General features: G+C 40.5%; 1 protein-coding gene across 1 annotated transcript in view; it reads right to left on the bottom strand.

Annotated features, from left to right (window-relative positions):
- REXO5 (RNA exonuclease 5) overlaps positions 1–26,994 on the bottom strand; it is a 53,482-nt gene that overhangs the window by 11,225 nt on the left and 15,263 nt on the right. Inside the window, exons 12-20 of the mRNA XM_049904901.1 lie at positions 24,620–24,723; positions 23,763–23,883; positions 15,618–15,722; positions 14,992–15,129; positions 13,795–13,887; positions 12,949–13,165; positions 12,543–12,730; positions 11,431–11,549; positions 8,731–8,808 (exon numbers count right to left, since the gene is read on the bottom strand). Coding sequence (XP_049760858.1) covers positions 8,731–8,808; positions 11,431–11,549; positions 12,543–12,730; positions 12,949–13,165; positions 13,795–13,887; positions 14,992–15,129; positions 15,618–15,722; positions 23,763–23,883; positions 24,620–24,723 — 1,163 coding nt within the window. The remainder of the gene's footprint in view (positions 1–8,730; positions 8,809–11,430; positions 11,550–12,542; positions 12,731–12,948; positions 13,166–13,794; positions 13,888–14,991; positions 15,130–15,617; positions 15,723–23,762; positions 23,884–24,619; positions 24,724–26,994) is intronic.

Below are 26,994 nucleotides of genomic sequence, written 5' to 3'. Positions count from 1 at the left end.
TTAGCAATACTGCTGGGAAGTTGAAGGGAGTCTCAGGCCAGGTGCCTGGCTTTGTTCTCATTAAATCAGACATGATGTCCACTCATGTGCAAGAGAGTCTCTGAGGGCCCCAACAGGTTCTGTGGGCTCTATTCTAGTCAGGGTACCTAGACTGAGGTCTTAAAGCGACTGCCGTCTCATCCAGCCAGTCTCCACTCTCAGATCTTCCCGATTCTGGATTGGCCAGAGGTTGAATGAGGGAAAGGCAGGCTGCTCCTAGGTAGGCAAGGTTCTTTCTGTTCCAGGTCAGAAGAGTGTATGGAAAAAAGCGTGCAGGAGGAGGAGGAAGCTGAGGACTCTGGAGGAACTGAATTCCTTCTCTAGCCTATAAGAAGGCATTCCATGCATTAAAACCCATTGCTGTTGATTCCGACTCATAACCACCCTATAGGACAGAGTAGAACTGCCCCCATAGGGTTTCTAAGGCTGTAAATCTTTATGGAGGCAGACTTTGCCACATCTTTCTCCTCGGGAGCAGTGGTGGGTTTGAACCCAGGACCTTTTGTTTAGCAGCTGAGTACTTAACCACTGCATCACCAGGGATCCTTCATTCCATGCATTAGGTGTACTATATAGTGGGCGGAATTTTTTTTTTTAACAATTCAGCTCACATACAAACACACCTGCCAAAAAGATGCCACCAAGTCAGTTCCAGCTCATGGCCACGCCATGTGTCAGTAGAACTGTGCTCCGTAGGGTTTTTGATGGCAGGTTTTTTGGAAGTAGATTGCCAGGCCTTTCCTCTGAGGCACTTGTGAGTGGACTTGAATCTCTAGCCTTTCAGTTAGCACCCAGGAACCCTTTGTACCACCCAGGGACTTCCCTCTTAGCCAAGGAGCCATTACAAAGAATTATTTTTTATTCTATTTTTAATGATGCATTTGTTACAGAGGTACAGATGAGATGCCTGGTGAAAAGGGAACAGTCAGGGAGAGATTGATCCTTCCAGGTTTGATTCCCTGATACTCAACAAGGAAGTCAAGCTTCTGCAGTAGCTCTGGGCCAATGCTTGACTTTTTCATGACCACAGGAAAAGCAGAAGCTGTTCCGCAAAGGGATTCAAGGTGAGGTGTGTGTAGTATTTGCAGTTACACTTCTGGGAAATAAAAAGCCCTTGTTCCTCTTAACCTAGCGATAGGTTTGTTCTTCACTGGCGATCAGTAATTTTGTGGAAGAAGCCAAATGCATGCCCCTTAGGTAAGCCCTGGGCCCTTCACTCTAACGGTATAACTTCAGGGTGCTATCAAGGGGCAGGATGTGGATGCCAGTTTGAAAACCAACATCTGAGGGTAACCTCAACAAATAGAAGGAATTAATGTGTGTTGGGAAATTGCTTGGGTTTTGGCAAATGGCTTTGTGAGCTTCTGTGGTGTTTCTTTAGCAATTTGTAAGGAAGCTGGTATGAGATGAAGCATTGCTTCATTGAATTGCTTTCCCCCATCCCTGCCAAATCTGAATGTATCACTCTTAACCCCTCCTCCTGTAATGACACTTTGCTGTGCTTCAGCTGTGACCCAGCAGCTCTACCCTCATCCCTGCCAGATGTGCCCACGTTCTGAATTGGGTCCAAGGCCCCATCCCTACCCTTCTAGTAAGGGAGAGAGAAAAATCTAGAGCTGGGTAAAGATCCAAACTTCAATGAAGTCCCCCAGGCCCAGGGAAATCCAGCTGAGAATGTACAAGGGTGTATTTTCGATATTAAACTCCCTCAACGAAGGTGTGGACTAGCCTTGAAAAGGAAGAAAGAATTAAGCAACACAGTATTAATCGATCTCTGAAGCAATACTGATCTTCCAGGGCCTGGTACCAAAATTCAGTCCTGAGTGCTGGAGGCTGCAGAGTGTGGGACCCCATAGTTGATTTGATGGCCTCATGTACTGCCAAATTATAGCAAACACTGGTGAGAAGTTGCTGGGTAAGGACTTGTCTAAAAGTTTAAAATCCAAAACACCTCTTTTGGTTTACCACATTTAAAGTTAGGTCTTCAGTGCAAGGAAGCCCAAAGGTAAACCCGATTAGAAGGTAAGGGCTGGAAGGAACCTGCTGCTGCTGCTTTTTTTGGGTTTGTCTTTTGTTGCCTGCTTTTCCATTTTTCTTGTGTCTCCTATGTTTGGTTAACGATGACTTGAACATCTTGGTAACTGACAAAGGTCTTCCTTAAGGAAATTCAGGAGTATCTTGTTTAAATGGCTGAAAAGACAAGATGTTTTACGGTTGAAGTGTGTTGACTGGAACTCCCCTGAGGACATGCCACACTGATCCTCCTCTTATTCCATACTATCTGAGTTAGATGGAAGTGATTCCCAAGCCCCTTCAGAGTTTCTTCCCATGGTAAGCTGTAATTCTAGCATATATCCAGTTTAACCGGGACTGGGACTACATTTTCGTCAAGTTCAGGAGGGTTTTGTTTTTTTTTTTTCCTTCCTTTTTGAAAGGGGAAAAAAAAAAATGTGTTTGAGCACTGATTGTAGAAGCCAAGATGGTTCAAATGGGTTCTGCTTGATTCAGGTGCCGGAGCATCTTGTCCTCCTTACTTCTCTCTTCTTGGAAACTGAGCTACCCACTGTCCTTCCCCACTACTGTCAACACAAATCTTGGATATTGCCAAAGGAAGCCATTCAGCAGCTGCTGCTGTGGGTTTTTTTTTTTCCTTTCCCAGCACACATATACTTGCTCTGGGAGAAGCTCTTTCTTCTGACTCTGGTCCCCAGGCTCCTGAATCTGTGATTATAATTGTTCTTAACCTGTTGCACTAATGAATCTAATTCTAGGTTTCAAAGGGGAATTTGAAGCAATAGGCAAATGGGGCTTGGATGAATTGACCCTACAGATACCCTGCCTTAACCCGCTGAGGTGATGAGTCCACACTACTCATGTGACCCTCCACCTTTGTGGATCCCTCTTGGTTTGTGACCAGTGTGTCCGTTTCCTGAGGTTGTACAAACTTGACAGAAGTCAATACTTTTGTTTGTATTCTCTGCATTGTTGCACTCTCCAAATGGCCCTTTGAATATTTTTATTAACTTGTTACACATATTTTTGTCTTCGATGTCTATATTATTATTTTTTTTTAATTTGGAAGGTTACCTGCTGTTGGATTTAATAAATTTGTTTACTTGACTATTGACATTTCTGCAAAAAAAAAAAAAAAAAGCAGTGACTTTATTCTGGGGCAAGATTGAACTACCGGGAGCCTCTCCCAACGTGATACTGGATTTGGAAAATTTAATCCAGATAGTACAGGATTCCCAGATTCCAAACATGGGTATATTGACCTCCCACTCACCAAGCGTTAACAGGGTGGCCTTTGGGGTCCCAGTACTTGTAGGCAAAGAGTAAGAGTCCTCACAGGGCAACTGTCTAGACAGTCTTACCTTACCAACTCATGTGGATTCCCATGAGGAATAAAAAGTAAATTTGAGCACTGTGTAAAATGGATGGCTCCTAGACCTAACAGATTAGAAGTGATTAAGGCAAGGAGACAAGGTGAACCTGGCTTTAAAGGACTGCCAAGTGCCACTGTTGTTTGAAGTTAGTAAACCTGAATTTCCTTTTACTCATCTATAAAATTAAGAGAACGTTAATTGTATCAAGTGTTAGTACTTAAAAGAATTCCCTTAAGTTCCTAAAACATGTAAGCACTCTCCTAAGGTTCTCCACAAAAGATGTCATGTGAGTAATGCAGGGGGCTCCAGAAAATATAAGAGGGAGGTTGGCATGGTCATATGTCACCTCTTACAAGTTGCCGCTCCTCTTGAGGCTCAACTTCCCTTTGTGCCGGATGGGGCAGAAGGAGCTCGGACTACATGATTCCCGATAGCACCATCTTGTTTTACGTTCTAGAAGTCTGTTTTGGTAAAACACGTATCCCCCTTAGCTTCCTTCTATTGCATTTTCTGTATAGTTGTTTATATACAGGAAAGCTATTGACCAGCCATCTTACTCATTTCTTTGATGGAGGCCCTAATGGCATCCCCCAAGACTCCCAGCCTTCTAAAAATGCTATCTCCTAAAAGTACAGTGGTGGGATTAGATTTTATTTTTGAGTTGGAAGGGGCTTGGAAATCTTTCTAGCCAGGGACAGATTTTTGAGGTTTCCTCAGTGAACTGAAATGTTTTTGTCTTCCTCCTTTATTACCAAGTGTAGCATCAGATGGGGGTGCGAAGGAAACCTAGGGGGTGACTTTTTTCTCACTTAAAAAGTATATCCCCAAAATGTGTACTCTTTCCCCATTTGGCTGTTGGGCTTTTGTGGCCACTTTGAGTCTAGCCAGAGCCTCGCGAACAGGTTTGGGAGTGACAAAGTAGAGGATAGTGATTTTGGTGCTTGTATAAAGCAACTCAAAACTGTTGTCACGGTGCTGTCCAGATTTACAGTTAATTTTTAATTAGATGAGAAACAAGCAGCTTGTTCATACACTTACCAGATAAACTTAACTACACATGGAGCTTACTTTTTCTAGCAGGAAAGGTCTGCTATGCTAAGGGGATGCACAGGGTCTCGAGGAGTACAGAAGTCACCTCAGCACTGGCCTCTGCTCTCAAATCCATTTGCCACAGCACATGGTGGGTTGGCTCTGGAAGTTCCCCTTTACGTCTGGGTTCTGACATAGGTTCCCAAGGGTTGGTAAGCCTGGGAAGGAGAAGCAGGGGGGCCTGTCTAATCTCCCTTTCCCTTTCTTTGACTTCGGAGGATGCTGTGTCTTATGAAAGCCATAAAGCTCCCACCTGGGTTAACATTCTCCTTTATGCAACGTTCAGACCTTGATTCAGTCTCTTATCTTAGGGGTGCTGAGAAAATCCCAGTGGAATATGGCAGGAATGCAGTTTGCAAGAGGGCATATAACTCTCTAAGGTGTTTTGTAATTCATGCAGATGAGGACTCCCCATGGGGCTTGTGCTTTTCCGGGGTGGTACTGCCGCTAGATTAAAATAGCTATAAAATAGATAGTACTAATGCAAGACAATGTAACAGGGACACAGACTAATGTACATGTGGATTTACATAATGAAGGAGGTGTCCTTTACTGAGTAAGTAATGATGGATAACTGGGTGAAATCATCTGAGTAATTGGGAAAAAGAACCAAATGCCAAAATAAATGCCAAGGGGGAGGTAAGGTGTAAGTGTAAAAACTAAATCATTAAAAATACATATACTTGTCAGAATATATTAAATTGAATCTATGGATCAGTGAAGACTTTAACTGACAAAGGGACACTAAATCCCTAAGATGCCCTTAAAAATTCAGTATGGAAAAGTACTTAGCTTTCCAATAGAAAAATGGGCAAAGGATATGGGTAACTCACTTAAGAAAAACAACAGGCCAAAAAGCTTCTGGGAAAAAAGTTGAATGCCAATCTAAAGGGTATTCAAATAAATAGAAATTAAACCTACAATGACAAACTTTAGCCTATCAAATTGGTAAAGATTTGAAACAAATTCATGCTAACAAACATGGTAAAAACCTTTCTGGATGTAAAACCCAGTAATTTCACTTTAGGAATTTTTCCTAAAGAAATATCTGCCGAAGATGTACAAGAAGAGTATAATGGGCAGCACCATTTGGGAATTTTCGTGTCAACAATAGATTATTTTAGTACTCATGACACATCAACATGTTGGAATATTATATAGCTGTGAAAACTCTGCTTTTGAGTATTGAAACAAGATGGTAAACACTGGCAGTTATTGACTCTAGGAGATGGGATTAGATGTGATTTTAATTTCCTGGATTTTTAAAATTTCCGTTAATGGGCATCCTTTATAATAAAGGAAACCCTGGTGGCATAGTGGTTAAGAGCTACGGCTGCTAACCAAAAAAAAAAAAAGGGAGTTGAAATCCACCAGGCGCTCCTTCAAAACCATATGGGGCAGTTCTCTATCCTAAAGGGTTGCTATGAGTTGGAATCGACTCGACGTCAGCGGGTTTGGTTTTGGGTTCCTTTTATCATAGAGAAAAGGTTATCTACAAAAAGGGGACAAAAGGAAATGAAGATGAACATGGCTGAGTGCCCTGAACAACCCCATTGTGGGTGGGGAGGCCAGAAAAAGGAGTACATGCAAAGCCTAAACTAAGAGTTCTGAAAAAAACCCTTGGATTTGCCACTTCCCCTTCACCCCCTCCAAACAAAAAGAAACCCCAGAAGCTGCTTCTCCGGCAGCTGCCTTGGCAGCTCCGTATTCGCTGTCTAGAAGGGTGTGGGAGGAAAAATGCACAAACGCACTTATGAATGGAATGTGTGTTTGTAAGAGGCCAAGTTGGCAGCTTTGGCTTCCAAAAGGTGGGAGCACCAGCTGAGGGAAGAACACTGCGTGCAGATTGAGGCCTCAGAGGCCTTGTGGTCCGGGTCCCAACCTCGGTAGAGTTCTGGAGTTGGGGGCCCATGGAGAAACTGCCAGCCCCACCCATCCAGAAGGAAATGGCATTGGCTATTCCTAGGAGTATAAAAAAAAAAGGAGTATAGGAAGCCCTAATGTGCTCTGAGATTCTGCATTTGGAAAATGATCCTTGGTAAAATGTCCTCCCATTGAGCACTTCATTTGGGCTTTCCCTAATTTAATCCCAATAACAGATTTAATAAGAAGGTACTAAAGTCCCCATGGGGCCCTAGTGGTGCAGTGGTAGATGTCTGACTGCTAACCAAAAGGTCGGCAGTTCGAATCTACCAGCCACTCCCTGGAAACCCTATGGGGCAGTTCTACACTGTCCTACAGGGTCGCTATGAGAATCAATTTGATGGCAATGGGTTAAGGTCCCTGTTTTAAAGGTAAGGAAACAGGCTCAGAGAGGGAAAATAATTCACATATAGTCTGCTATTCTGTCATTTCCCACAAACTGGCTCTTTGAATTCTCCCTAAAAGTAGCTATTCCTCATTTTATATAGCTGAGGAAATGGACTCAAATGGGATTAAGTGACTTGCCCAAGAATACCCAGGAGCAGAGCTGAAGCTCTAACCCAGTCTTGTCTGTCCAAAGGCAAGCACTTATTTTGTTCTTCAGGACTGCAGCCTCAAGAGGTGAGCACAGCCCTGGAACTCAGCTGGGCGGGAAGGAATCCAGCAACACTGTCGGTTTCAAGCTGCTCCATGGAAAAGTCTGAGAATTAGAGAGATGGTCTTGGTAGGAACTGCCATAGGCCAAGGTTAGTGGAACGTGACTGATAAAGTGCCAGGACACTTTCCTGTCAGCCATTAAAGAGTTGGCTTTATTCAGAGCCTTGCAGGAGAGGTTGGCAGTAAAGCTGGGGAACTTTCCTCCTGATGAGGGATTCAATCTGCAGTGCCCCAAATCCAAATCAGACTCTTCGGTTCTGGCTCCTGGTTCCCAACTTCCATATAAGGCCAGATCTTGTAGATTAAAGGATTAAACATTGCCTTAAATGCTCAATCTTGAGAGTTAATTTTAAGTAGAATTGTTTTCTAATTATAAAAGCAATATATGCTGAATGTTTAAAAAAATCCAGCCCACACACAAATAGATTTGATAATGAATTTGCTAATCCCACTTGCTAGAGGTAAAATACTGTAAACATTTTGGCATTATAGCCTTCCAGATTTTGTTACAAGTCTGTGCATAGCTTTGTATGTTTTTTTCCTACAAAAACAGCCTCAAACTATATATACTATTCTGTAACTCTTGGCCCTTCATATAATAGCCAAAACTTTCTTAGTGAACATTACATGTACAGTACTGTGAATGCATAATCTCATTTATATTCACAACAATCCTATGAGCTATGTACTATTATTATCCCAAGCAGAGACATGTTAATTTATTCAAGTTTGCATAATTTAACAAGCAGGAAAGCTGGGATTCAAAGCCAGGCAGTCTGGATCCAGAGCTCTGTTGCTTCCTTTTGCAGATCTCTTCCCCTGGAGATTCATACACATACACACACACACACACACACACATACACGTGCTTGTACTTTTTTAGAATTGTGTGCTGTGCCCATGTCCTTTCTAACACACAAGGTTATCAGTTTTTAGAGTTGATTAAAAAGCAGAGCGGAGTACTGGCTTTGAGTTTGAAGCTTCAGTTTCAAAGGAAAGATCTGGTGTGAGGGAGGCACCTACTGGTGAAGAGTGACACTGAAGCCTCATTTTGAAGGGAAGGAGACATTCCTAAGAATGGAATTTGCAGAGGGTTTCCAGCATTGTTCAAAAGCTCAAAGAGCCTTCCACTCTCCTCTGTCTGGTAGAGCTGCCAGATTTTTAGTTCAGCCAATTCCGCCCCCCCCCCCCCTTTATAACAGCTGTCAATAAGGAAACAAGTTTGCCTTAGAGAAATTTGCTTCATAGCTGTTACAACTTTGACAAGTGACACAATGGCTGGGTTTTCTCCTGGCTTCCTTACCTGTAAGTACCATTTAACAGGAGTGCTACATGGAACCAGCATCTGCTACCACACCTGTGTACAAAAGCTCGCTCACACAAAGAAAGAATAAACTGGTTTCCTCCTCTCACTGTCTCAAGAGGAGGAATGCTTGAAATCTAGGCATTTATTGAAAATCCGTACATGCCATATAAATGAACTAGACTCCTTAGCTGGTACACCAAGTAGTTCTGTGAGAGCTGTCTGCTGGATGAAGAGGCTTGGCAACCTGGAGAGGCTGCGGCCTGACCACAATCTCTGCCATTGCCTGTGAGGAATAAGAAATGGCTCATGGAAAGTGGCGGGCAGACTCACAAAGACATGTTTGGGATGGTGCTTTCCTCTTCATCTTTTATTCCCATCAGTCCTAGGCCAGAGAGCGATCCATGAGTGCTGCAACAGATAACAAATGAGGAGTGAAGGGGGGTTATTATCCACAGGGTTGAATGATGGTTATAAACATCTAGCTAGAGGAAGTAAGTTTATTTCAATTCCTATCTCACAGGGCTTTTATTAGGACTACAAACTGGTAACTAACACACAGAGCACTTACTACCTGCCAGGCACTATTCTAAGTACTTCTATGCATTGTCTTGTTTAATGCTCACAACAGCTCACTGATGTAGGTACAATTATTATCTCCATTTTTCAATTAAAGAAACAGGCTCAGAGACATACAACTTGCTAAAGTCATGCAACTGGTAAGGGATAGAAGCAGGATTTCAGTAATAGAAATCTGTCATCAGAGTCTTGGCAAATTGCCATGTTAGAGTTCATTTTTTTGTCGTCGTTCATTTCACTTAAACACTTTTGTGGCACCTATTATGTGCCAGGCACTGTTCAAAAAACCTTACAAAGCTTAAACTTATTTAACAGTGCATGTAAAACACCTGGCATAAGTGGTTAGAATTTAGGAGGCGTCCAATACGTTAGTTGCCTACTACCTTATAATGAAAATTCCATGGAGTTGAGTTAGATTAGAGGGTTGAGGAGCAACCTCTGAAGCAAAGCAGGTAGACAGGAGCAAAGACAAACAATCTGTCACCAGCTGCTGTCTGAACTGAAGCTAACAAGCACTACTAGCCTTTCTGGGTAGGGAGGACTGGAGCTTTGAGGGCCAAAGAGTAGCTTTGGAGTCAAATAGACCATCAGGGTTTACATCCCAACTGTGCACTTAATAGCTGTGTGACCTTAAACAAGCTGCTTAATCTGAGGCTTTTTCTCTGCCTGTTAAATGGAGATTCTAACAACCTCAATCAAAAATGTACATAGAAGCACTTCCCATAGTACCTGACACTTATTAAATGTGTGATAAATTACAGTTAATATTTTCAATATTCATTTCAGGAGTGACCAGAGATGTAAGGATTATTTAAGAGCTGAGTCAGGCCTCCAACGTGAGGAAACATTTTCTTCTCTTTGTTTCTCCTTTTTCCTGAGCCACTTGTTTCCCTAGGGTATTGCCTGGCATCACACGAGGCTCAGAGAAGGCCGTTACACACCAAGCTTACACAGTTTGCTTGTTGGGAAAACGCATGTTCCTGTGGCTTGGTTTGATCAATAAGGCTACAGAAGTCAGAGGGTGACTTCTAAGACGAAGGAGTAATATCAGGCTTCCTCACTGCAGGATTTGCTGCTTCCAGGGGGTTTGTTCTTCTGACTTGTCAAACCTGTCTCAGGACCTTTGCCTCAGTCAAAATCTAAGCCTTAATGCTCCCTGACCCCAACACTCCTCAACCCTCACCCACTGTGACCACTGACTTGACCATGCTTTTGGGTCATTCTTGACTTAGTTTACCTACAGTGGGGGCCTGCAATCTAAGTAAGCTAAAGACAAAGTCCCCTGTTCTATCCCTCCCTCCATACACTGGCCGTAAGGAGCTGTGTAAGGGCAAGTCTGTCTGCCTCTGCAGCCATGCTCCTAACCAAAAAGCCTAATTGGCAACTTTTCGTCACTTTTTAACTCCTTGCTGCTAGCCTATCCACAAGCTTGCTTAAAGTATATCAGTCTAATGCAGTTTTTATTCAATGTAATAATTGCTTCTGCTTCTCAGAGCCAAGAATTCTCTCAAGCTGCCCAGGAGGAAATCCATCTCACTAGTGGCCCTGACATGCATGTGATAAGGACTTTATGACAGAAAATGAATTTCTGATCCAGGCTTCAAGGCCTAGATCATGGTATTCATGTTCTGCTATCTGGGACCTTGGGGCTAGGAAAAAAGCCTAGAATGCCAGATTGTCAGAGACTTTTTTAGATATAATACAATCCAGTGGTCTGCAAACCATGCTCAAAAAACCCACTTCCCTCCTTTGTCCCACCCCAATATATATACTCATTCATTCACCCACCCACTCATTCATATCCAGAACTGCCCATCTTTATGTTTTAGGATTTAACATTAGTTTTTCTTTAAAGGGTTATACAGCTAAAAGGGTTTGAAAATCATTGATTTACTTCAAATTCCTCATTCAACTGAAGGAAAATTGAGACCCATAGTGGGAAAGTGCCATAGAGTAAATACGTGATAGAGCTGGGGCTGTACTCAGAGTCTTGCTCCAGTATTCCTCAGGTTAGAAGCAGCCACGTTGGCCCTGCTATCTTCTAAAAGTCAAAAGAAGTGGCAACGGAGGAGAGGGCAGGGAAGGTAGAAACGTGTTCCTAGTAAGTGGGCAGGGTAGGTTACACCTAAGCCTGGGCCTTGTCCTAGGACTTCTTGGCCTTTTTAACCAAGTGAAGTTAGGCAGCTGCTTTTTGCCCCAGAGAGGCTACAGGACTAAGACCTCTGGCTTTTAACTGGCAGGAGCTGTGTCCTAAAGGGAGGAATTAGTTACATAGGAGCATATAAACATAAATCAGGGATATAATAATACCTATGTCTCAGAGCTACTGTGAAGATTGAGAGATGATTCATTTAAGTCTTCATTATGTGCCTGGACATCAACAAATGGCCTTTCTACAAGACCAGCTGGAGCCCAGGGACCAGTCACAACGGGACAACTATGCACAGTTCTTACCTCTTGGTTCCTGGCAGTAGGATGAGGCAGAGGGTGCCTGGGCATAGGCTGTGGTAGAGCTTTCCAATCTTCCGACCCCAGCGCCAGGCTGCTATCTTCGGGTGATCCACCTTCAGGACCTGGGATCAAAGTCACATGTCAATACTCAGCCACAGCGTCCTCTGCTCACTTTTGGAGGGGCTGTAACACTCTTCCTCAGACTCTGTGGCCACAGGAGCCCAGGAAAGGCTCTGTACAAATCCCTTGACCTGAAGCTGGAGCCCACACTGCAGGGTTTCCTGCCTACCACAGCATCCCCAGGCCTCAGGGTCCGTTTTAGGGCCTCCTCAGGGGAGGATGGCTGTGTTTCCTCCAGGTAGGTCTGCAGGGCTCTGAGCTAGGGGAGTCACATCACTGATAAGGACTCTCATTTGGCCTCTGCCATTAAGAATCTTTGTGACCTTAGGCAAGTCACCCACCAGCTCTGGCCTCTATTCCTCATCTCTAAGTGTGGGAGCTGAGACTAGGACAGAATTTCCCAAACTATAGTCATCCTCATTCTACCTTCACCACTCTATTTATGTGTCCCTCTCATGTTTGTTTGTCTTTAAGTGAGTCAATTTCTTCCTTAGCCTTGTCCAAGCAATAATCTCTCTGAAATCACAGGTTCAATGTGGTGGTTGCATATTTTAATGAGTGTTAGAAAAACAAGTCTATAACTATCAAAGTGAAAAAAAAGTCCATCTATGACCACCAAAAATCATCTTGTGTGTGTACCACACTTTGAGAAACCCTAGACTAGATCACTGAAGACTTGTCCAGATGTCTGACCTCCTGCTTTAGTCCCTCAAAGTCCCTTGGAGACCCACCTGGAGAACCAAAAACTTGATTTTAGCAGGTGGGAGGGAACAAGAGTATGAGAAACCTGGGAGAAAGATAGATGTGGCCAGAGCTGGAAGAACATGGAGACTGAAAAAGACTGGGGCCAGGACAGAAAATGGAGACTGAAGGCCTAAGTGTCCCTGAGCAGGACTCCCCTGAATGATTTCTAGAAACAACTAAAGGCTAAGGTCCAGAGCCAACCAACCACAGCAGCTGCCTTTCCTGACTGACCCAAGGATGTAGTCACTCACCTGTAAGGCCTGCTGCTCCGAGGGGGGTGGTAAGACACGAATACCTGGGGGCCTTCTTGATTCAGGAGGCAAGCCCCTGAGCCATGCATGGAGGTGCCTAGGGGTTAGGGCATGCCTGCCTCTCAGCTTCCAGTCCTTGCCTGTGAGAATGTCGAGGGCCCTCTGGGCACTGCCAAAGTTTCTGAATTCTGAAAGCAAGAATACCCCCCGCCTTCTGTTATCAGGGGCCAAGAAATTGGGTCACCATTAAGCTGGTGCATGGCCAGGGCCATGGCAAGACAGAATCAGGAGCTGCTGCCTTGGTCCAGCCCAGGAGGGCTTGTTTGCTAAACCTTTCCTTTCTCTGACCTCATATTTTCACCATCCCCAATCTTCCCTATGGCTATATTTGATGGTATAGACTTACTCAGAAAACAGTATTTTTTCTGCTTTCCGCTTTTAAGATCTTTAGGCAAGATCACAGCTTCCAGGCCAAAGAAGAGGGTAGGTTGCTGCAACAGGTGTTCTTTGAAGGTTTCACTTACTCCAGACAGGTAAATAGTACCTCGGTTCTCAGAATCTCGTTCCAGCTCATTCACGAGGGTGTCACAATCGAGGGTGAGCTCAGTTACAGGTCTCTGCACCTAGCCCAGGAACCAAGGAGTTAGTGGTAGAAAGTCATCACTTCAACCCCAGGCATCTGTATACTAGCCAGAATCCTTGGGAAAATAACTTAATTTTGCAGTTTCCTCATCTGTAAAATGAGGACAGTGATAACAGAACTATGGTGGAGCCTAGATAGAGAGATAAATATATTTATATATTTTTTCATGTAAATATATTCTCCCTCTTTCCTTCCCCTATCCCCAACATTAGAAATCAGTTCTCTGCTTCCTATCCTCAATGAAATTCTGTTTACTTATATAAGAAACTTCAAAATACCACCATTTGATCTCCCTGAAATTTGAAGGAAAGGGCAACCACAAAGAACCACCCAGAATAAACCATTTGGACCTTAAGTAGTGATAAATAGTACCAGGAAGACCCTAATCTAGCCCAGGAGAATTGTGACAAAAACAAAAGCTGGCATGTCTTAAGTGCCTCACTGCTAGAACTCCAGACTTGGCTGAAGACTCTCCATAATAGGAATCTCATGCCTGGACCTCTCTAGGGTGTTTCCTATATGTCTTCTTGTGCACTGAAAATACAGGCTGTCTTGGGCTATGGCTGAGTGAAGGGTGCTGCTTTTTTTGTCTGTTCCTGGCCACCCTACCTTGATGCAGATATCGTCTACCAGAACGCTGTCCAAGGTCTCTATAGCCAGCTGGGCGGCTTCCAGAACTTCATACTGGATACAGAGATGAGGCTGTAGAAAGAACAAGATTTCTTCACCTTTGCTTTCCAGGCTCAAACTACAGGAGGAGCTGGGGAAGAAGCATGACCTATGGGGCCCAAAGTCACCAGAATGGACACCCTTAATGTGTTGGGCTAGACAGTGATATGGTAGAGTTCAACCTTAAGTGGAATCACCAAGGTTCAGGACTGGTTCTACTAACCTTACTTGTCCTTTAAAATTGAAGCCCTCTCTCCCTCAGTGGCATGGGGAAAGCACTAACAAATTCTTTACTATCAAAATTGCTTTTCATAATATTTCTTATGAGTCACCAAAAGCTTATGTCATCACTGGAAGCCATAGGTAGAGATATCCATCCGTCTTTTTGTTAGTTTAATTTTAGAGAGGCAGCTTTGCTATAATCTTGGGGAGCTAAGTTCTTTGATTGGCTAGGTCACATCTTAGAATGGACTGCAAATCATTCCATTTTCCATAAACTTCTAGATATTCAACCATTGACATTTATGCTCTCTGGACTTGAGTATCTTGTCTGTTCTAAAGTGCTCTCCTCCTTTAATCTTTAAGGTAAAGCTTTTCTGCAGAACAACACTGCTTGCTCCTCATGCTTTTCTACTTTATGCCTCAGAGATAATCACTCTGTGCTTATCTAAGCCATATCATCATCTTGGAGAGAAAAACCTTCCCATAATCTTCCTCCTGTATCTTAAACCAACTATGAGCCTACTTTGAAGTTAAGCCCTACTACAGACACTTTCCAAGACATGGAAACTACTGCTGTTTTTGAAAGGGTATTTTATCACTTAAAGCTGAAGCCACAATCAGAAGGATATATTCAACTGGTGAACATACTTTTTGTCTGGCTATGTGATATTTAAGGAAACTGGAGTCAACATATGAAAGCTGGCAGATTTCTCAGTTCTCTTTAAATATCCAAAGATCTGGGTACACATTTCTGTTGGTCAACAACTGCCCCCATCAGACAGAGCATATCTGACACTTCAGATGGTAAAAGTCAAGCTCACTTAACTAATATTTATTACTGCATAGCTCCTGTAGACATCTGAGTTTCTAGCTCTAACCTAGAAGGTCAAAATCTAAGTTTTCTGGTCTCCTTACCTGATGGGTTTCAAGAACAAGAGTCATTGATCGTACTGGGCCAAAGCTCTTAAACAGTCTCTTTAGAGCCTTGAGGTTGCAATTTTTGCTAAATGGCCCAGCATAGACAGTTGACATCTCTGACCACTTGACTCTCATCTACAGGAAAAACAGCAGAATATAGTGAGGAGGTAGATGTGAAAAGAGAAATAAAGTCTAAAAACATCATGAAACAAAACATGGGATAATTCTTCTTCAAGGAATTTTTTAACACAAACACTTGCCAAAGTACAAATTTGCATACAAGGATGGTCACTGCAGTATTACTTGTAATAGCAAAAATTTATAAAGCAGAATTGTTGTAAATACAGGTATACCATACAATGGAATATTATGTAGCCATTAAAAACAAGGGAGATAAGATATGTATGGAAATGGAAAGATGTATAAAATACACTCTTATATTAAAATATAAAGTTACAAAACAGTATGCATAGGCCAATTCCTGTTTTATAAAAATGTTAATATAGACACAGAAACACTGGAGAAATACATGACAAATTTCATAAAGCATGTATTACTTCCTATAATGGAGGGAGGTTATAAAAGTAATTAAATATATCATCCAGCAGAACCCATCTACCTACCCTTTTGTTCATCTCCTCAGTGAAGCTGGGTGAAAAGGGCTCAAAAGAAAACTGGACAATGCTGATGGGAAACAGGGGAATTTCCACTCTAGCCTGCTCAAGAACCTGCAGAGAACACAGCCTGGATGAGCAAGGAACCTAATAGTCTATTGTGGCTCCTGGAAGTGAGCCACAATAATGTAAATGATGGTTATCTTTTTACCTATAATGAAAAGCAATATGGGGCTGACTTCCAGCTCTGGAGAAAAATGGTGACACGACATGGCCTCCCACAAAATCATAAAATCAATAAGAAGAATAAATAAAACCACATTTGGCCCATACCTTCTGTATTACTAAGAGACAGTAACTACCACAACCTTAAAACTACTTCTAATTAGGGAAATAAATTCCATCAGAGCTCCCACCATGGCACATTGCTACAAGCTTGCAAGTACAGAGAACAAGGGAGAGTAGGCTTAAGAGAGTCTGTGAGAAAGAATCAAGGGACATGGAAAACTTACATGAAACACAAACAAAATCACTCCCAGAGGAAGTCCAGCTAACTGCCAAAATAATGAACACAAGCTAAGGCTCTGGTAGTCCACAGCACTTGACTTGGCAGCCTCAAAAAACAGTGATTCTAGGGAATAATCAAGTATATAAAGAAGAGGTATTACTCCTCAGAGACATTGCAGTGAAGAGAAGAAAGAAAGAAGGGAAAGGGAGGAAGGGAAGGGAGGGAGGGAGGGAGGGAGGGAGGGAGGAAGGGAAGGGAGGGAGGGAGGGAGGGAGGGAGGAAGGGGAGGGAGGGAGGGAGGGAGGAAGGAAGGAAGGAAGGAAGGAAGGAAGGAAGGAAGGAAGGAAGGAAGGAAGGGAGGGAGGGAGGGAGGGAGGGAGGGAGGGAGGGAGGGAGGGAGGGAGGGAGGGAGGGAGGGAGGGAGGAAGGAAGGAAGGGAGGGAGGGAGGGAGGAAGGAAGGAAGGAAGGAAGGAGGAAAATTAAGGAATCTACAGAAAGGAAAGAGAAATAATACACCCACCAACCCCTCGGAACAGCAAGAGTATAAATTGCCCTCCCCCTCCTCAACACTAAAACATCATTCTTAAATAGCATTAAAAAAAGAAAAAGAACAAAGAAACTGCATTCAGGAAGGCAAAACTGACAGAAGAGGGGCTCCTGAATGAAATCTCTGTTCACAAAATGAATAAAACTAGAAAATAGCAGACCACAATAATCTAAACTACTATTGAAAACAAAACAAAACAAAAAAAGTGAGAATCAAAGCATTTCAGGTGATGAAAATTCTCCCCCCAGAAATCCACCACGGAGCCAAAGTAAACTGTTACCGTTATATTTCAAACAGAATTAAAATATTAGCAACCAAGCATTTGGGGATATGAAAAAGAATATCTTAAGTAAGAAGTTAAAAAACAAAACAAAGAACAGAAGAGAAAATTACAAGGTATTAAGAAAGAATAGATTCAAGTGAAAGTTTAATAAAGGACATTGAAAAAAAGCAGGAAAAAAAAGAGAATAAAAATGAGAAAAAAAGGATTAGAGAGAAAGGAGTTGAAATGGAAGATAGTCAAAGGACGGCCAACGTACTTGTGTAATAGAGTTCATGAGGAAGAAAATTAAAACAATGGAACCAAACAAATATTTGAAAATATAATCCAAGAAAACATTCTGGAAATAAAAGAAGACCCAGCCAAAAAACAAAACCAAACCCATTGCCATTGAGTTGATCCTGACTCATGGTGACACTATAGGGCAGAGTAGACATGCCCTATACAGTTTCCAAGTAGCAGCTGGTGGACTGGAACTGCCTTTGAACTGCCGACCTTTTGGTTAGCAGCCGAACACTTAATCACTCTGCCACCAGAGTTCCAAAAGACCAGAATCTATATATTGACAAGGGTCACTGAGTACCAGCAAAAGTTGATCTGAAACGATCAACTCTGAGGCATAGGCTACTAAGACAATTAGACTTTAAATATAGAGGGGAAAAAAAAAAAATTCTCAGGGCCTCTAGGCATAAAGAAGAAATAATTTACAAGGCCGAGAGAATTAGACTGTCATTGGACTTTTCAAATACAACTTATAAGAACTTTCACCTTTAGCCAGGATGAAGTAAAGCAAACCAGGAATAGAAGGAAACTTCCAGAACCTCATAAAGGGCGTCTATTAAAAAAAAAAAAAAAAACTACCACTAGCATCCTGATTAATGGTATCAGATGGAGTGCTCTTCCTCAAAGATTAGGAACGAGCTAAGAATGTGTACTTTCACCAATTTTATTCAACACTGTGCTGGAGATTCTGGACTGTACCTATGGCCAGAAAAGAAATACAAGGCATACAGATAGGAAAGGAAGAAGTAAAACTCATTAGTCACAGACAATAGAAAGTAGAATAAGACTACTGATTCCTGTACAGGTAATATGTGGGAGAAAAATGATACCACTTAAAACTAACAGACCAGATAGTAAAAGGTTAAATAAGAAAAAAGAGTATTAAAGGTTCTAAATGTAACCACTGTAACAAAACAACAGATCTTCCTAAATACCAAAAGAAATGTAAAAAAAAAAAAAAAAGCATAAGATAGAATTGAGACCAAACATACCAATAATATCAACAAGTAGGATGAGCTTAACTCAAAAGGAGAAGGCCTTGCCACCCGGAAATTAATAAAACCTTCATGAACAATTCTTGGGTGAAATGGGAAATATAAACAGAAATTATGTAATTTTAAAAACAGCAATAATGAAAACTACATTATCAAAATCTATGGAATACATTCAGAGCAGTGATTAAAGGCAAATTCATAGCTCGAAAAAATTATATCAATAAAAATGAAAGAATTAAAATAAATTAATAAATCTCCCAAATCAAAAAGCTAGAAAAACAACAAAATAAAGCACAAAGAAGACTAAAGGTAAAAGCAGAAATTAATGAAGTAGAGAGCGGAAAAACAGAACAAACTAATAAATCAAAATCCTGGTTCTTTCTTTGGCGGGGGGGGAGGTGGGGGAACAAAGTAGACCAGCTACTAACCAATTTAATCAAGGCAGAAATAAGAAAGCACAACACAAATATACAAAATAAGAAGTAGCATGGGAAAATAACTACTGATACAGAGGAAAATTAAAAAAAAAAACTTAAAGAGATTCACATATCACTATATAAATATAGAAATCTAATCTACGTGAAAATAGAGTTATTTCTTAGGAAAATATACTTTACCAAAACTGTCTCTAGTAGATATATACAGCTTAAACAGAACCAATTTCCATAGAAGAATTAGAGAACGTTAACAAGGAACTACCCGACAAAAGAGAATTAGGCTCAGATGGATTCAAGGAGAATATTAGCAAACCTCTAGAGACCACATAGTCCCAACACTACATAAATGGTTTTCGAATAGTGACAATGAAGTAAAACTTCCAAGTTCTTTTCAAGCAAGTGTAACATTTAAACCTAAACTTGATAAACAAAATATAAGAAAATTATAGAGCAATATCACTCATGAATATCAACATAAAAATCCTAAGTAAAATATATTACTAAAAACTCCATTAACACATTAAGAAAATAATATACCATAACCAATGGGATTTATTCCAGGAATGTAAGAATGGTACAATATTAAAACATCTGTTAATATAATTCTCCATATTATTAAGCCTAAGGAGAAAATTACAGGATTTATCTTCAGACATGCCGAAGAAGTCTGACAAAATTCAACATACATTCCTAATAAAAACTCTTAGGAAAAAAAAAAGGAATGTATGTGCTGATGTATACATAGCTCAATCCTAAAGCCATCTGACTTAAATGAGGAAACTCCAGAGAGATTCTCATTAGGGTTAGGAAAAATGCAAGAAGGCCAACTACATCCACTACTACTTAACACTGTTGTGGAGGCATTTAGACAAGAGAAAACAGAGACATAACACCTGGAAAAAAAGAAATTAAAAAATGCTATATATACACTGGAGTACTATGCAACTGTAATAAAGAATGAGGATGACGCTTATAAACTGATAGGGTACAATTTCTAAGATACACTCTCACAGGAAAAAGCCAACTGCAAAAGAGCTTACATAGTATGTTATCTTCTGTGTAAGAAACAAAGAGAAAAGAGAAGAAAGCCCTCAAATCAGTAACCTGACTCTACAACTTGAGGAACTAGAAAAAGAGCAAACCAAGCCCAAAGCTATCAGAAGGAAAGAAATGAAATAGAGGATAGAAAAGCAACAGAGAGAACCAACAAAACCATAAGTTGCTTTTTGAAAAGACCAATAAAATTGACAAGCTTTTAGCTAGACTGAAAAAAAAAAGAAGATGCAAATAACTAAAATCAGAAATAAAAGTGAGGACATTACAACTGACCCTACAAAAATAAAAAGAATCATAAGGGAATACTATAAAAAATTATATACAATAAATTAGACAACTTAGATGAAATGGATAAGTTCCTAGAAACACATAAACCACCTAATAGATTCAAGAAGAAATAGAAAATCTCAACAGATCCGTAACAAGTGAAGAGACTGAATCAGTAATCAAAAACCTCCAAACAACAACAACAACAAAAGTCCTAGACCAAAGGCTTCACTGGGGAATTCTACCAAACATTTATACAATTGACACCAATCCCTCTTAAACTCTTCCAAAAAATGCAAGAGGAAGGAACACTTCCTAACTCATTCTATGAGGCCAGCATTACCCTGATACCAAGAAACTTGAAAGCAGGGACTCAGATACACCAATGTTCAGTTTAGCATTATTCACAACAGTAGAGAAGTGGAGAAACCCAAGTGTCCATCAACAGAGGAATGGATAAACAAATTTCCGTGTATCCATACAATGGAATATTATTCAGCCATAAAGGGAAATGAAGTTCTGATGCATGCCACAACATGATGAACCTTGAAAAATTACACTGAGAGAAGTCAGTCCGCTGCAAAAGGATAAGAATGGTATGGTTGCACTTACATGAAATAAGCAAATACATAAGCCCAAAACCAAACCCACTGCCATTCAGTCAATTCCAACTTCTAGGGATCCTGCAGGACAGAGTGGAACTGCTTCATAGGGTTGCCAAAGCTATAATCTTTACAGAAACAGACTGCCACATCTTCCTCCTGCTGAATGGCTGGTGAGTTCAAACTGCCGAGCACTTAACCACTATGCAACCAGGGCTTCTTAAGCAAATAGATAGAAATGAAAAATTTTTACTGGAAAGTTTTTGCTTTAGGAGGCAGTGACTTTATGTTTATGGTGGTGGAATAGCTTGGAGAATGATAGTGAGAATGGCTGCACAATTTGAAGAATGTAATCAATGTCACTGAATTACACACTAAGAAATTATTGGGAAAAAAGAGAAATGAAGTTCTGATACATGCTATAATGTCAATGAACATTAAAACATTGAGTGAAGTAAGTCAGAAACAAAACGACACATATTGTATGATCCCACTTATATGAAATATCCAGAATAGGCAAATGCAGAGAAACCAAAGTTTGTTAGTGGTTACAGGGAGCATGTGGGAGGGGGAAATGTGGAGGTATTAAGGGGTACTGAGTTTCTGTTGTCGTTAGGTGCTGTCGAGTCGGTTCCAACTCATAGTGACCCTGTAGGACAGAGTAAAACTGCCCCATACTGTTTCCAAGGAGCAGCTGGTGGATTTGAACTGCTAACCTTTTGGTTAGCAGCTGAGGTCTTAATCACTGTGCCACCATGGCTCTGGGTGATGAAAAACTTATGGAAATGGAGAGTAGTAATATTTGTACAACAGTGAATGTAATTAATGTTACTGAATTATATACATAAAAATAGTTGTAATGGCAAATGTTTGTTATATGTATTTCACCACAGCAAAATTTTTTAAAAAAGAGAAATAAGCATATATAACAGAACACAAAGTTATTTACTTATGAGGTGGGAAGACGGAGGAAAGAGATATGAGAGGGGATCACACTTCTTTGAGTATATTTTTTTTGTATAGTTTTGTCTCTATAATTTAATGTTAATGCTCTATGTACAAAAAAAAATTAAATCAACAAAGATAGAAGGGAGATAAAAAAAGAAAACCTAAAACTGAAAGTAAACTAAAACAAATGAACCCAACTGTATTTTACATGTATAACACAGCTAATCTGAAGGGGAAAAAGAATCCAAATAACTTATAAATAAAATATTCATAGACCCTAAAGCCTCAGTCTTGGAGTATGGGGATGTTTTAAGCTCATTCTTTAGTGATGTGGGGGTAGCAAAAAAAGGGAGATATACCTATGGAATGAGAGAAGGAAAATAAGAACCCTGTATAAATGGGTTGAAATTGGAGGTATTAGTATAGACACAATTTATAAAATATACGTGCATATATGTGTGTGTACGTATGTTGTTAGGCCATCGAATCAATTCCGACTCGCAGAGATCCTATATGCAACATAACGAAACACTGTCGAGACTTGTGCCATTCTCACAATCGTCGCTATGTTTGAGCCCATTGTTACAGCCACTGTGTCAATCTATCTCGTCCAGGGTCTTCCTCTTTTTAGCTGACCCTCTACCTTATCAGGCATGATGTCCTTCTTCAGGGACTGGCCCCTCCAGATATAACATGTTCAAAGTACGTGAGACAAAGTCTTGCCATCCTCGCTTCCAAGGAGCACTCTCTGGCTATATTTCTTCCAAGACAGACTTGTTCGTTCTTCCAGCAGTCCATGGTATATTCAATATCCTTATATGTGTATATATATATTTAAGCATATATGTGTATATATACCCTGAGTGGAAACCCTGGTGGCATAGTGGTTAAGTGCTACGGCTGCTAACCTAACAGGTTGGCAGTTCAAATCCGCCAGGTGCTCCTTGGAAACTCTATGGGGCAGTTCTTCTTTGTCCTATAGGGTCGCTGTGAGTCAGAATCGACTCGATGGCAGTGGGTTTATACCCTGAGTAATGCAAATGGTTAATGTGCCCGGCTGCTAACCAAAAGGTTGGAGGTTAGAGCCCACCTTGGAAGAAGGGCCTGGTGATCTACTTCTGAAAAATCAGCCATTGAAAACCCCATGGAGCATAGTTCTACTGACACACGTGGGGTCACCATGAGTCAGAATCAACATGGCTGCAACATGTATGGTTCTATGTACATAATATATGCATATGTATTATCTCTGTATGTGTATACATGCATATACTTCCTAACTCTGTCTGCTACAAGAGTCTAGAAGCAAAGATACCTCACTCAGTAGCAATATGCCTATCTAGCACCTACATCTTTGTTTCTAACACCAAGGTAAGCCTGAACATCTTGCTGTGCCAGAATCTAATCAGGAGGAAACACCATAAAACCCAAAATGAGGAACATTCTGTTAAAGCAAAACGGGAGGACATGCATTGTTGAAAAATATCAATATTATTAAAGACAAAGAAAGGTTGAGGGCTGTTCTAGATGAAAGAAGATGGAAATACACACTGAAGTATTTAGGGGTAAAGGACCATGATGTATGCAGCTTATTCTCAAAAATAAAATGTCAGAGAGAGGAAAATAAAATGTCAGAGAAAGACAGAGAGAAGGAGAGAGAGCAAGAGGAGCATGCATGCACACATGCAAATAAATTAATAAGTTAATGCTGGGGCAGAGTATTAACAACAGGTGAATGTAGATAGAAGATATGTGGATGTTCTAACATCCATGCAAGCTTTCTGTAAGTCAAATTATTTCCAAATGAAATATTAAAAAAAAAAAAAAGGATTTTCTAGACGAGATAACACAGTAAGTTTATGCTTTTATACACCCCACGTTTTACACATACAGCAATGGTAGAGGAAATAGAGTAAACCATAAAGATACAGCCAGGCTTAAAATCAAGAAAAATATCTCCATACACCAGAAACAGAACAGAAATTCAAAGCGGTGTACAGGGTCAAAGCCACTGGCCTGCTGGGCTCAGGAAGCAGACACTGGCAGCTGTCAGTTCTACTGTGGGTAACTGGGACTAAAAGTGCTCCATACAAAACGTGAGACAGAAGCCAGACTTGCTAACTGTAGCCAGCATTTCTGATGAAAAACATCGTAAAACTTGCATGGGGTGCAAAGGGCTATTCTCCCCTCTGCTCTGAATGTAGCCTGCAAAGGGACAGCAGGTCACTCACCTCTTTATTTGAAAGGCACTTAATACTTTGACAGTTTCTGGAAGAAGAAAGTTCACTAGCATCTGTCTCCCGGGTCAAGAAAAGGAGTTTCTGACCCACTGAGTCCAGGCATTCTAAAACACTGGCGAGAAGTAGAAAAGATCAAGGTAAGAAGAACAACAGTTTTCCATAACCAGAAAGTTATTTCTCCATACCTGCACTGTCCAATATGGCAGCCACTAGCAACATGTGGCTATTTAAATTAAAAGTTAAAAATTCCATTTCTCAATTCCACCAATCACACGTGGCTAGTGGCTACCATACTGGACAGCTCGGAGAGCGGAAATTTCCATCATCACAGAAAACCATATTGGATAGTGTCGCTCTATAGTTAGGGAGAGGAAGTATAAACAGGAAATATACCCAAAGCCCTGTCAAAGTTTAGACTAGATTCTAACGATCTGATATATTTGTCATGGTCTGAAGCCAAATCCCTTCTGAGCCTGTTTTTGTTTTGTTTTTGCAATCAGGGCAATACATCAAGATTGACTCTTGTACTCAAAATACCAACTAGTCTAGCATCTCCCCCAATGCTACTTAGTTCAATGTATCTCGGTGTCTTACTTTTTTGGTAAAGGATGTCATTTTTCGACCAGTCATTAGATTCAGTAAATTAGAAAAATAAGTATAACAATTCACTAACCTTTTACTTAGGGCAGAAGGTGGTATTTTCCCCCATGGTTTTGTGATGGAAGAATGTTACTTATATTTTTGGTAAACATCTCTCAATACACAAAAGTGGGGGAAAAAAATCCCAGGTTTTGTTGTTAAGAAATCTGATACACCATTTGCATGTGTTTAGGACTGAAAAATATTACCTTGTGTTTGGCTGCTGAACAACTTCTGTTGTATTTTTCAGCTCTCGGCCTGCTGCTTGCAATTCCTGGCGACTAGCAAGTGCCTCCAGATTTAATTCTGCAATCTTGAAAATAAAGTGGTGAAGTCATCGAATTTTTTGCAAAGCATTTGAAATAAAAAACAAAATAAAACAAGAAAAACCCTCTAAAGTGGTGTTCTCTGCTTCTTTAGACAGTGGCCTTGCCATTGCCACAAGTCCCGGGGGGCTGGCTTCAATAGTTACCAGATGGTTTTTGGCTGCTAAGCTAAGAATGGCAATCTGTTACTAGCTGCCAATATCGTTACATGAATACGGGAAAGGGCCAAACAGGGCTAAGTGAATTTTGGCCTATCACTCATTCCGTAGTCATTTAAAATTTACTTCTCTGCAAACTTGCAACGTTTGGAAATGATAAAAGTAAGGCTTTTATAGCAATATCAAGGAAAGCCATCTTTCTGGTTTAACACAAGAAATACCATTAATTTTTTAATTTTTCAAAATTTTATCTTTTTCTAACAGACATTATGGAAAGGATGCAAACCCATACACGGCATTAAAGCTTATTCTGGTTGATGTTTATTCTTCTTCCATAAAGTGGGAGGTCACTTGTTAGCTGTGATATACAGATTGAGATACAGTTGTTTAAATAAGTTTATTTTCAAATTGTTTTAAATTTACAGAAAAATTATGAAGATAGCACAGAGAGTTCCCATATACCGTACACCCACTTTCCCCCATTATTAACACCTTACATCAGTATGGTGTGTTCGTCACAATTAATGAGCCAATAATATAAATTAACGTTAACTAAAATTCATACTTTATTCAGATATCCTTAGGTTTTACTCAAGTGAGATACAATTTTCCCTAGAAATCAAGTGACAGCATAATGTAGTAGATTTCAGTGTGGTTCCAGGACCCCTGGGGGTTCCAGAGACCTTTTCAGGAGAGGTTTATGAGATCCTCCCTTCTCCAACTATATAACACAATAGACTGGATGTAGAGGCAGCTATGAGAAGCTACCTGTCTTCAATTAAGGTAGGCACCAGAGATTTGCAAATATATAAAACAATGATACTCTCCCTGATAATTAAAAAAAGTATAAAGATATATTTTTTATGTTAATATGTAATAGATATTTTACTGATTTTTAACCAGTTCATAAATATTTTAAAATTTTGTCAGATTAAAATTCTAAAACTGTAACTATCGATAGACATGACCCACACAAATAAAAGCTCTTTAGGGTCCTCAATAATTTTTCAGAGGGTAAAGGGTCCTGAAACAAAAACATTTCTAGAACCTCTGAAGCAGTGGTTTAGGACAGGGGTTGGCAAATCAGGCCCAATGTGTTTTCTGTATATGGAGTTGTATTGGAACACAGCTGTGCCCATTCACTGACACACTGTCTATGGCTATTGTCCCACTACGATTCCAAGTTGAGCAGTTATGATAGAGACAGTATGGCCCATAAAATTATTTACTAGCTTGCATTTGTAGAAAAAGTTTGCTGGCCCCTGGTATACAGCACTGGAAGACAGAAAATGACAGACCTAGGTTTGAATTCTGATTCCACTCTGACTAGCTGTGGGACCCCAGATACATGAGCTAACCTTTCAAAACCTCAGAATCCTCACATTTAAAATGAGGATGATAGTTAGCTCATAGGATTGCTGTAAAGATTAAATAAGATAGTCTAAAAAAAGCATTTTAGAACAGTACACTTAGAGCTCAATGAACAGTGGCTACTATTATTTACCAGCCTAATGAAATATTTTGGAACACCTTTCCACGACCACAGCACAAAACACTATTCTGGCTGTTGATTGTTATTCTAAGTGGATGGACTATAATTTGTTTCATAATGGAATCATGATGAAACGTTATTGTACAATGGGACAGTCTAATAAGTTAGAATGCATTGTAATAAGGTCTGTCAGAAAATACATCCTTTTCAGACCTTATTACAATGTGTTGTTCTCATCTGTACCTACTGAACTGCTGTTGAAACAATGACATGCTTCCCCTACTTCAAGACAGCAGAAATCTACACAGATTTTTATAATTATTAAGAATTATTAGCATCAATTACAATGGTCACCACCACCAGTATGGGTGCTTAATATATTCAAGGCACTGTACTAAGAGCTTTACACACAGTATCTTATTTACCCTCACCAATACCCCCTTAAAGTGGGTGTTTCCATTTTACAGACCTAGAAACTGAAGTTCAGAGAAATTGCCTAAGATCACACAGCTAGAAACAGTACAGCCTTTATTTAAAACCAACTGGGTTCAACTCCAGAGGCTTCATACGTAACTACTACATTATGCTAGCGCTATGGGCTTTAATTT

This window comes from Elephas maximus, chromosome 12 (assembly GCF_024166365.1).
Source record: "Elephas maximus indicus isolate mEleMax1 chromosome 12, mEleMax1 primary haplotype, whole genome shotgun sequence".
NCBI classification, from domain to species: Eukaryota; Metazoa; Chordata; class Mammalia; order Proboscidea; family Elephantidae; genus Elephas; species Elephas maximus.
The sequence above is the reverse complement of the archived record's forward strand: the minus strand, read 5'-3'. Positions and strand labels throughout refer to the sequence as shown.